The sequence below is a fragment of the Cupressus sempervirens genome, chromosome 10 (genome assembly GCF_028749045.1).
Source record: "Cupressus sempervirens isolate cs-2001-9-10 chromosome 10, ASM2874904v1, whole genome shotgun sequence".
In the NCBI taxonomy this organism is placed as follows: Eukaryota; Viridiplantae; Streptophyta; class Pinopsida; order Cupressales; family Cupressaceae; genus Cupressus; species Cupressus sempervirens.
Window position 1 is genome coordinate 438,924,925 of NC_143127.1, and position 11,905 is coordinate 438,936,829.

General features: G+C 35.3%; 1 protein-coding gene across 1 annotated transcript; it reads right to left on the reverse strand.

The window, feature by feature from the left end:
- Nucleotides 1–8,392: 8,392 nt before the first annotated feature.
- LOC149534596 (methylesterase 18-like) lies at nucleotides 8,393–10,919 on the reverse strand. Its single transcript, XM_089806776.1, has 4 exons — nucleotides 10,463–10,919; nucleotides 9,308–9,469; nucleotides 9,093–9,221; nucleotides 8,393–9,003 (listed from the first exon to the last, which is right to left on the reverse strand). Exons 1-4 carry the CDS (start codon nucleotides 10,700–10,702, stop codon nucleotides 8,722–8,724), a joined length of 813 nt encoding a protein of 270 aa, XP_089662902.1. The 5' UTR covers nucleotides 10,703–10,919; the 3' UTR covers nucleotides 8,393–8,721.
- Nucleotides 10,920–11,905: the final 986 nt, after the last annotated feature.

Genomic DNA, 11,905 nt, shown 5'->3' on the forward strand with positions numbered 1-11,905 from the left:
CAAGATAGAATAGATTACCTCTAGTCTGATCACATTTTCCAATTAGTTTCCCATTAGTGTCATAGATCTTTGCTATCTTGTTCTCAAACTCAACTTTGCAACCTCAACTATTCAGTTGTGACACACTCAACAAGTTATAGTTAAGTCCTTCTACATAATAAACATTGTCACACATGATCTCAATCTGACAATTTGATTGATCATTTACCTTTTATCAGACAAGGTGCATCATTACCAAATCTTACACTATTTCCAATGTAATAATCGATGGTAATGAACTTGCTTTTGTCTCGAGTCATGTGATGTGAAAACCCATTGTCAATGATCCATCTATCACTCTTATTCACATAAGATATTAGTGCAGTTGCTTCATCCTCATCAGAATCATCCTTCATTTCAATATACACCACTTCATCATCATGGTCATTAGATCCATCTTTGGTTTCCTCCTCAACAATGTAGCAAGACTTCTTTCCTTTATCTTTATAATCTTTGCTGTCCTCATGTCTTTTACTTCTATATTTGTCTCCACTTCTATTGTTCTTCTTCTCTAGACATATAAAAAAAAATGACCAACCTCATTATAATTAAATCGCATGTTAGGTAGCTTGCCTTTGAAATTTCCTTTGCCTCTGTGAAATCTCCTCACCAACAATGCTTCAAGCTATTCTACATCCTCCTCATTTGTATCACTATCAGTAGAAACATATTTGACCTTTTTCTTTTTCTCTTTAGGTTCCTTTAATCATAGTTTAGCTTTGAAAGAAGATTCAACATTTTCAATTTTGAAATTATCAGAATTAGAGAGTTCAAAGGCAGTGAGCCTACCTATCAATCCTTCAAGGTTCAGATTACTACTAGGTATACATTTTAATTCTTCTATAGTAGAAACTCTAATATAATAGATAGGCAACAATGTTATTAGTACTTTTCTTATTATAGTCTCATCATCAATGCTACCATTAGCTCCTCTAATAGCATTCACAACATCTTTTATTCTAGAACAATATTGAATAGTGTTCTCACCTTCTTGCATTCTCATGTCATCAAACTTCCCTCTTAGACTTTCAAATTTGACTCTCAAAACATTTGTATCTCTTCCATAAATCATGTGTAAAGCATTCCACATCTTCTTTGTAGTGTCACAACCCTCGATGTCATCGAAATCTAAGTAACTTTGGGTAGAGGAAATCTCCAACATTTCCTGATTGTGTTCTTTCTTCTTTTTCAGATCATCAATAGTTAGGGCTCTAGTAGGATCAACATGCTCAGTGGTGATTATAGATTGTGCATGGTCTCCAAGACCTCCTAGGTGTAGCTCCATCAAACTTTTCCATGCAAGAAAGTTTTCCTTATTCAGCTTGGGCACCTCCTTTTTATACATCTTGATCATTAGCTCTTAGTACCTTCAAACTATTTCCTCTCAAGCACTATGACTCTAATACCAATTGTTGAAATTCGTTAGAATAATAGAGAGGGTGGTGAATCAATTATCCAAGGTCCAGATGTACAAATAAAACTTTTCAGTGCAACCTAGATCCATACCCATAAAACCTCAACATGCATGCATCCATTAGACTATACAATACTTTAACTTTGTAGGTTACTGTCCTAGGTCAAAACAACTTTGTAAAAATGTAAATATGAAATACCATAAGAACATTTACACAATTTGACACAAGTATTTTACATGGAAATCCAATTTGGGAAAACCACCAATAACATGCTACTAATTCTCACTCTTCTAAAGTGATGTCCTATGAAAGGCCAATTGTGTTAAAGGTTACAATATACACTGTTAAATGTGACTTGGTTAAAGGATTTCAAACATCTTGTTAGGAGTGAGCCTTGTTAGAGGAATTTAAACTATTCCATTAGAATGTCACTCAGTTAAAAGATTTACAAATGACTATTAGGTCAACCTTAATCCAAACAATTTTATCCACATTGGTACAATTATTAGAAAGTAACAGTAGGAATTGATTTGATAAAAACTTACAACTTAATTGCAGATTATAGATCTCAGTTTTAGTCTTCCATTCTACTTGGCATTCATACTCTTAAGCTTTGTTAGCTTTTTCACCCTTCAAGCATTCATTCCCTTGAGCCTTTCTTTGTTTGCAAACTGCAGGCTCTTTTGTTCAACCACTGAATTAAGCAATACCCTAGACTCCTTATCTTCCTTAGGTTCTTGCACATGAAAATCTTTGCTTCTGACCAACTATTTTTATAAATAGAGAATTTAGATCTTTTTCCATTTAACCACAATCATCAATTTTAGGGTTATGTAGGATTAGGTAGGATTCAATGAATCTACCCACTTTTCCATTTGGTTCCTCTAGAAACTTCCTTGAATTGTCCTCAAAATGGTTTACCTTGAATTTTGTGCCACCAACTCACCATAGTTATCTTCCACACACTTCACATAATTCAATAAATCAAATTAGTTGTCTCAGATTCATCAAATCTTTGATTTAACACTATTTGCTGTCACTCGACATCTATACTATTCTATTACTCAGCCAACACTAGTTCACTTGGAAATCACTAAAGTTTACTGATGCTCAACACCAACTAAACTTTACTCAGCATAAACTAACATTCACTTGGCTTGCACTGTTTGTCTTCTTTTCTTGATGCCTATTGATTTTTGCTTGGCTTCTATTGATTCATGCTCAGCTTGCATTGACTGCTTAGCAAGGCTTGAAAGACACTTTTCTTACTTGATCTTTTTCCAATCTTAACTTGAGTAATCTTTCATTTCAGACTTTAAGTAGATAAACAATATATTATAGTATACATGTCTTACTTGGTCTTAGTGCTTCTTTTATATACCAAATAACTTAACCTTTCTTTAGGTGCTTTTGCTATCTCCTATTTTCAAATCCTTTTCATCAATCAACTAAATGATAGCTTTTAGGCCAAAAAGAAATTACTCACCAGCAGGTAGCAGGTTTGACATCATTGAAAAAATAATGATTGTTCCATTACTGGTTCTTCAGTTCAACAATCTCATATCAACATAAAAGTCACATGAATTGTTTGATAAAATGCATTATCTAAATGCAATGTCAAATAAGCTATTTGACAACATATCCCAATTATATATAAATGCACTTGAGTCATTTGTTAAACTACCTCAACAAAATATGGTGTTTTGGAATGTAATAATTGTTAGATATGTATAAAATGAGCTAGTTGAAGAGGCTTTGTAGTTTCAAAATGAATGCAAACTAGCAGGGGGATGTTTCTGCTTACTATCACAAGGGCATTTGTAAGTTTTCATAAAGTTTCTACTATTAATTATAGATCTTCCAAAACAACCACTTGACATGTGGCAAGTGGTCTTTCTTCGAACTTGCATGGAAGAACGAGACCAAGATTAACCTAAAATTGATTGGAGGTAGGAATGATTAATGGTAGTATGAACTCCTCTATTGTAAAGAGTGATGGGAAGATGGATAGAACCTTGAGGTCAGTATAAAAAACTAGTACAACTTTGAATCCATACACTACATGTATCATAGGTATCCTTCTACAACTTTTTGTTAAAATGATACTCTTCACTAATAATATTCTTAGAGGAAGAATGATAGACCAGGATGCCATGAGAAGGAATATGAGAAACCCTAGTAGTAATGTAAAGAGGACCATTAGGTGCTTAAACATATCATATTGAGTAAAGGTGTGTAAGAATTTGCCTAAGGGAAAAATTCACCCAGGAACTAAGAACTCAAACACAAGCACACAGTAGACCAAAAATGGATATGATCAATTAATCAAAGTATGTCCGAATATATTGCTCTATTCAGAATGTGATGTTGAACACACTAGGAGTGCCTATATATAAAGGCCTCTTAGGAAGCACCTATAATGTCTCTAGAAACAACTAGGAGATAAGACAACTAAGCACCTTATCCAACATTCTAGATGAATGGATAAGAATGACAAAGTGTCATATGTGTGTAGAAGATTCCTGTGTTGTAGACAACATGTGCTTAAAAGAGGTGCGGACCCCTATGATGTCATCATGACAACTCACAAGAGTGCAGATACTCCTAGGTGACTAATAAATAAAATAATGCAAAATAATTAAATAATGCATTAACCTAAGTAAACTTAAGTAAGTGTAAAAAGTAAATACTTATTTACACCAACACCCCCCCTTAAGTGCAACTTAGGGGAATGCCCTTAAGCTTACCAAACTAGAATGAAATGCATAATGGGTCCCGACTACTAGGCCATTTTAGGTACCCATGTACATAATGAAAATGCAAATCTCTCATAAAACGAGGAAAGAGGGAAAACCTCATGGGAAAAACCCTCCCCCAAAAAGAGAGATAAATAGGGATGCATCGATGGATGGAGTAATCAAGACCCCCCCATTATGACATACATTCATGTATATACAAGAAAGAATGGAGAAGGACAAAACCTCCTATGAGGAAAAAGTCCCCCCCAAAAAAGGAGAAGGAGACAAGGTAGTCCCCCCCCCTTAAAAGTAGTGTGCCGATTAGTGAGAAATGCTCTGATGTAGAAGCTGATCCATGACCGTAGGATGATGTTCCTTCCCTTTGGAAGAAACAAGAGCAAGGGTACCTATGAGATGCATCCCCTAGATGGAGAAGGAATCTCTATGATGATTGGTATCTTTGAAACTTGTTCAAAAGTCCCTATGTCAATACTGTTGACGGCTTCCTCCAAAACTGCTGAAGAGAAGAGCAGATCAAACGAGGAAGGAGGTAGAACCTATCTCAGGAAACCAACAGTCTTCTCAACTGATGAAGAGACCTCCTGCAAATGCTGCAAAGAAGAATCCACAATCACACCAATATGGAAGGATTGATCATGTAGAGTATGGAGTTGAGGGTCAGAGTGGGCCCTCGCAATAATTGTAGAAGACTCCTTAGCAAAAAGAAGCGAGAAATCATCATAAAAGTCTCCCATATCTACTATGTGTGACTCCAAGAACATAACTAAAATGTCTGGCAAGAAATCATCACCTGGAAGACCATGAGTACCCTGCAGTGCTGAAGTACATGAATCTGTCACTGCGGCAAAGGATGAAGTATCCACCTCAAAAAGAAGATGAATGTCATCAAGAATATCTCCCACATCTTTAATGTGAGACTCCATGAACAACTGTGCAATGTATGAGAGGAAATCTTCACATGAAGGTAGAGTAGGAAAACATAAAGTATCCTATTGCACTAATTCAAAAGCATCTGTGGCTGAAATAGGATCAGTAGGAGCAACAAGAGCTAGAGGTGTGATCTCATTTGAGGTTGAAGAAACCATAGTTGGAGTGTATGGATGTAGAAAGTCCACTGGAGATGGAGGATCACATGGATCTCCATATGCTTCCCAAATAGACCACCAAATATCACAAGGAAAATGTGCCAATCTAAGAGGACCAAAAGATTCCCTACTCATACTTTTACGTAGAAATTGATTAAGCTTGATAATATATGTCCAATCAAAATGTGGTGGCATTGAATAGAGATAAGGAAGCAATCCTGGATGTTCTCTTAGATGGTCAATTATCAAAGTCCTCCATTTGTAATAGTTCCTTGTTGTCAATTGTGGTCTAATACCAAACTGACAAATCTGACAAGACTCCGTGAGATCAATCAATGAACCCCCAAAGAATCAAAGAACCCCCCCTGAAAAAAATGTTGTTGGCACTTGAAAGCCACTTGCCAATTTAGGGCCTATTTTTGAAAGTAGTATTTCTGTCTACAAAACCTATAATGTGATTGCAAATTTGGAAAGTAGACAAAAAAATGCACTTTCAAAAAAAATGGAACCTGATTTGGAGTCCAGATGAGCCCGTACCAAGCATTTTAAGTGGCAAAATTCAAGATTTTGGAGTTGCAAAAAAATTCAGAAATAGAGATCTCAAACCACCTACACCAATGTGTAGATCACCAAATCTTACCCCAAAACAAAAAAAAATTGCTTGCAAAAAAGATTCCGTATGAGGAAGATATCAATGTTTGAATATCACTGCTGCTGTTATTTTTTCTGAATCGCCGCCATGCCTCCAAAAAACAAATGGCTCTAGATTTTGCCTCGGATATCCGATTTGGATGAAACAAAATCTGATCTGGGGGTTTTTGGACCTTTTTGAATGTGATGCAAATATCAGATTTGCACCAAAAAGCTTCAATCTTCACTTGCAAAAAATCTCTCCTATGGCCCCATGGCCAAAAAATTTCCAAAAAATAATGCAGATCCAAAAAAATAGCAGAGATGCAGATGAAAAAAAGTAGATCTGAGAATTAAATGTACAGATTTGAAATGATCATACCAATTTTGCAAATCGGTCCTTTGAGTGCCAGTTTGCAAAACAAATTTGCCTCACAATCAACTTTGGCCTAGGGTAGGCAGCTTTGTAGCCAATTTTCACTGAATCAGCATTCTAGATGCCATGGTGAGGTCAGATTTAATGCTGGACACTCCCAATTTTTGCGATACTCTAGAGTCGGGATGCGATGATGAAGCAAGATGATGGTCTCGAATGGCTATGTGATGAGAAAATCTCCAAGTTGCTCTGATACCATGTAAGAATTTGCCTAAGGGCAAAATTCACCCAGGGACTAAGAACTCAAACACAAGCACACAATAGACCAAAAATGGATATGATCAATTAATCAGAGTATGTCCGAATACATTGCTCTGTTCAGAATGCGATGTTGAACACACTAGGAGTGGCTGTATATAAAGGCCTCTTAGGAAGCACCTAGAATGTCTCTAGAACCAACTAGGAGATAAGACAACTAAGCACCTTATCCAACATTCTAGATGAATGGATAAGAATGACAAAGTGTCATATGTGTGTAGAAGATTCCTGTGTTGTAGACAACATGTGCTTAAAAGATGTGTGGACCCCTATAATGTCATCATGACAACCCACAAGAGTGCACATACTCCTAGGTGACTAATAAATAAAATAATGCAAAATAATAAAATAATGCATTAACCTAAGTAAACTTAAGTAAGTGTAATAAGTAAATACTTATTTACACCAACAAGGTGATAAGAGGTGAATGTTTAGGTTTAGGTGGAGGTAAATTCATAGGTTGAGGTTGAGTCTTAACATGATTAAGCACATGAATAACTTCTTCTACCATATCATCAAAACTATTGTTATTGTCAAGAGAAGAAGGTTCAATAATAACATTTATTGAATGTAAAGGAAAAATATTAGTTTAGGTTTGCAAATTATTGGTTGGAGGTGTAGATTTTTTTTTGTACTATCAACCTTAGAATCAATAGATATAGCATTAGAATCAATAAGGTCTTGAATAACATTTTTTAAAGCATAATACTATTGAGTATCATGGCCCAATTGATGATGGTATTGACAAAATCATTTGAATCAAATGACATACATCGGTTTGCTAGCATTAATAGGATAGATATGAGGAAGCTTAAAATTTCTAGCATGAACCAACTCAATCATCACCTTGAATGATACATAAAGGAAAAAGTAGTCACACCTTTAAATATAGTATCCACTTGATCAAAAATTGTGTTGGTTGACTTCATTTTGATGAAGTTATTAGACTTGAAAAACTTGCTTTGATTAACATCAACATCACTCTTATTAATAGTAACATGAGCCATGAGAGTAGAGCTCTCAAGTTGACCCACTTGTAACTGGTAGTGGTGAAGTATTGTACACAAATGCGAAAAGGGAGTATACTCAACAAGAAGAATCTTATCTCTAATATCTTTTTGCAAATTAGAAAGATGCATTGAATATCATGATCAGACACAAGATAAGATATTTGAGCATACAATTTTTTGAATCTATCAATAAAGTCAGTAAATTTTCTTTAACATTTTGATTTCAATGCATTAAATCAGTAAAAGAAATTTGACGACCAATATTATTTTGAAATTTTTGGATGAAAGCATTAGCAAGTGTTTGAAAGGAATCAATAGAATTAGGAGGCAAAGAGAAATACCATTACAAAGCCTTGCCTTTTAAAGTATGCACAGACAACTTAGCTATAAGGCTATAGTTATTATAAAAATAACTACATATAGTTTAGAAATCCCTAACATTATGCACAAGATCACCCTTACCATTGTAAGTCTCAAGATGAGGGATCTTGATATGATATGGTAAAACAACACAGAGGATGTCCACGGAAAGAGGATTAGCAATGTCACATGTAGGGATGTACTTAGATTGAGTGGATTGAGCAACTTGTTTTTGTAATGCAGTGACGGTTTGGACTAGGCTACTAACAATAGGATCAATAGATGCGATAGTAGGAATATATATGTTGGATGTGTTAATAAAATTATAAGAAGTCAAAGGAAGATCACAAATTCCATTCCATCTAATTATAATCAGAATGAACCCAAAAGATAAGGCGGAGGACATAAATAGGCCATTTTCATCATTTTGTATTCCCTACAATTTCTTAACAAAAATACAATTCACATCATAATAATGGAAGGATGCGATTATCCATTAAACATAATAAAAACGACCACCCTTAAACATCACACACTAAGGAAAAAATTAAGCTTGGAAAAAATAAATCATCTTTGACTATTTAACACTTTTAGTGTTGGAATGATTAAGCTGTCTGAATAGGAACAACCTTTTTAGTTGCAGTTGAACCATTGCAGGCCACAAAGGTATTATGTGCCACTTATGGGGTAGACAATAAGAGGCCCTTAAAAACTTCTGAATTACTACATTTATTTCTTCCCATATTCAATGGCGATCTGCACAAGCAGTTGATGAAGTGTTGCTGGCATACAAAAAAAGGGGCTGTGATCTGATTCCAACACATGTACGACTTCAGGGGGTGATCTGGCAATGATTTCTTCTTGCCTCGCTGGAGGAAATAATTTATCACGGTTCGTTTTAATGTAGACTCTTGGAACAACCCCATAACGTTCCTCCGTAGTTTTAAGATCCATGTTATATATTCCCATGGTAGGGAACGGGCGGTTTAACAGAGAACTCAATGTGACATCCTGTAAAACATTGTGCATGTTCTTCCAGTCAATTGACATTCATTCCTCAACGGAAAACAGGAGTAGAATAATGGAATCAAGTATCTTACCAGAGACTCTGTTTCATTGTAAAAGTAATGCTTCATTAAGTTGTTGGGCATTGTAAAAGATGTTGGAGGAACAGAGCCATTGGGTTTGTTGAACTCTAATTGCTCAATCACCTCTTTTTCTGGTAGCATCTGCAGGTGTATAAGCATTATTATATGTTATACATACATGTAACTCAACTTGTTTAACACAGGTGCAGAGGATTAATATTACATACATATTCTTTTTCCTTCTCCAGGGAATCCCCTCCATGGATCATGAGAGCAGAGACATAGATTGCAACGGCAATGAGATGAGGAAAGGCTTCAGATGCATAAGATAAGCTCACTCCTCCCATGCTGTGCCCCACCAACACTATCCTCCCTCCCTCTTCAATAATCTACAAAAAATTGCAAAAACCAATTAGGGTTCTCTAAGAATATCAACTTTGCCGCTTTAAAAAATCTCTGCAGACCCAATTGAGCTATTGCAACATTGGTGAAGATTGCAATTTGTTGCTTCAAATAGTCTCCATGCCAAATTTAACTATTTCACAGATTGTGACAAAATGAGAAGAAAAAGTTCCACTTACACTGTTATTCTGCAAAATCTGCAGTCACTAATAGAGGAAAAATTGCAAAAATCACTTTAAAATCAGTCAATTGCTGATATGGGGAACAACTGGTAAGAAATTGCTGATATAGGCAACAATCGGTAAGAAATTGCTGATAGAATATGCTAAACCCAATTAGGGGAAGAGACCCAGCGGGCAGGGGTCCAATGACCATGAGGAGGGTTCGTGATAGATATTTCTAATTAGAACTTAATAGTTGATAATTTATAGCCTTCTTATGACCGATTGGTCCATTTGTGTCAAAAGTACTTTAGTACTTTTTTTGAGCTGACTATTGGGTGAACATATCAGCTACTGGAGAGTAGAAGAGTAGAGTGTTTTAAAATGACACTTTCTACCACTTCGCACTTCACGGCCTCTACAGAGAAACACTACGCTCAAACTTAAATCACTACGGAGCTGTACGGAGCTGAAAAATTGACATAATACGACTTAATACAACTTACAGTTTAAGAGATCTAGATGGCCGGAGTTAGCCTGAGCAATTACTGGTCTCTCCAACTGAGCTATAACAAAATGGTGAAATTGCAATTTGTTGATTCACAAAATCTCCATACCCTATTTACCTATTTCTCAGATTGTGACAACATGACAAGAAAAACTTTCATAACATTGTTAATTTGCAAAATCTTCAGTACCCAACTAAAAAATTTGTAAAGAACTTACAATCAGCCAATTGCTGATATGGAGAGCAAACAATTGGTAAGAAATTGGGTAATTCATAATAGAGAAAAATCTGTAAACTCAAAGTCATTATACCTTTTCTTGATGAGCTAGAAACTCCATGAGAGGCTGATTGTATTCCTCAAAGGAGTTGACAGAATCAGGTGTAGCAGGGTGTCTTCCCGCACTTTTGAGATCTATGGCGGTCACCATGTGACCGTCCTTTTGTAGGAGATCAACAATCTTGTACCAACACCATGCTCCATGCATTGCTCCATGCACCAGCACGAAGTGTACTTTTACTTTAGCTTCTCCCAACTCCTCTTCACTATCCATTTCCTTCACAAAACTGGGCTATAGCTATTACAGATTAACTTCTCCATCAAACACTTCATATATTTGTTTCAGTTCCTTCCTATCTTTCTGCTCAAACAGTGACTTCAATAATTAGATGACAAAGGTATTCTGATTAAGTACAACTCTATTGACATCCAAACTCTTTTCTTCTGAATCCCCCATTTCCTCCTCAATCTTTTCTTCTACAGGTAGGATTCTCCATTTCGCCTGTCTTCTTTGTTTACCTTTATTCTTTTGGTCAAAAGATTTGGCCTTTCAGTTTTTCGCTCAATATAGTCAAGACTTGCAAATGAGGATTCTCCGTGTAACCCTAGACAATATACTAAAATAGGAATAAATTTATATGCATGGGCTATCATGATTCTGAGAATGACACCTCAGGAGAATTAGTGCAAGGTGTCAAACAAACAAATATACCCCACAAAAAGGCTTCATAGTGTACAATTCACATACTATTATTCTGCCATTAAAAGCTGCTTGTTATGATGTTCCCTTGGTCTCATTCCACTGTCCACATATTCCATGTCTCTCTTATTCTCAACAATGTTTAAGCTTGTTTTTTGGCTCCTTGTATATTATAATGTTGAATATTCTATTGTTAGAATTGTTAATGGAAACTTTGACTAGAGAATAGCTTTAAAGGTGCAACAGAATGATGGTATAGGGAGCTTTCATTCTTGATAGCATTTTGTATGAGTGTCTATTTATGGCATTGGTTGGAAAATAATGAAATTGTCGACTAAGTTCTCTTTAATAGAAGAGATTAGTGCCCCAATTTGAATACTTTTAAAATGTTATAATAAAATCAAATCAAATAACTAGTTAAAATTTTGAAGTGTGAATCCTTAGAACTTTTATAATCTTCAGAACCATCTCTTTTTATAGAATTTTATAGAAGTGAGAGTGTTTTAAAGTATACAATTATTTGCTTAAGAATACAAAATTATTTAATTAATTGATAAGTAGGAGATGATTTCCACAGCTAGTTAAATTGTGATGTGAATATCAGGATTTAACTGTGTGATTTTTGAGTCAAACTCGATGACCCATGTTTCATGAGTAGTGATTCAACATGGGTCATCGAGTTTGACTCAAAAATCACACAGTTAAATCCTGATATTTAATTAATGTCAAAACTTACTTTTCTACTATGTAATTTGAATTATATTTTCTATTCAATAA

What these genes read in the sequence shown, in the direction of transcription:
- LOC149534596 (XM_089806776.1), bottom strand. Translation starts at nt 10,702, where the DNA reads ATGGATAGTGAAGAGGAGTTGGGAGAAGCTAAAGTAAAAGTACACTTC. An exon ending in TGGAGAAGGAAAAAGAATAT is followed by an intron (nt 9,222 to 9,307) that starts GTATGTAATATT and finishes ATACACCTGCAG; the next exon opens with ATGCTACCAGAAAAAGAGGT. An exon ending in ACAATGAAACAGAGTCTCTG is followed by an intron (nt 9,004 to 9,092) that starts GTAAGATACTTG and finishes AATGTTTTACAG; the next exon opens with GATGTCACATTGAGTTCTCT.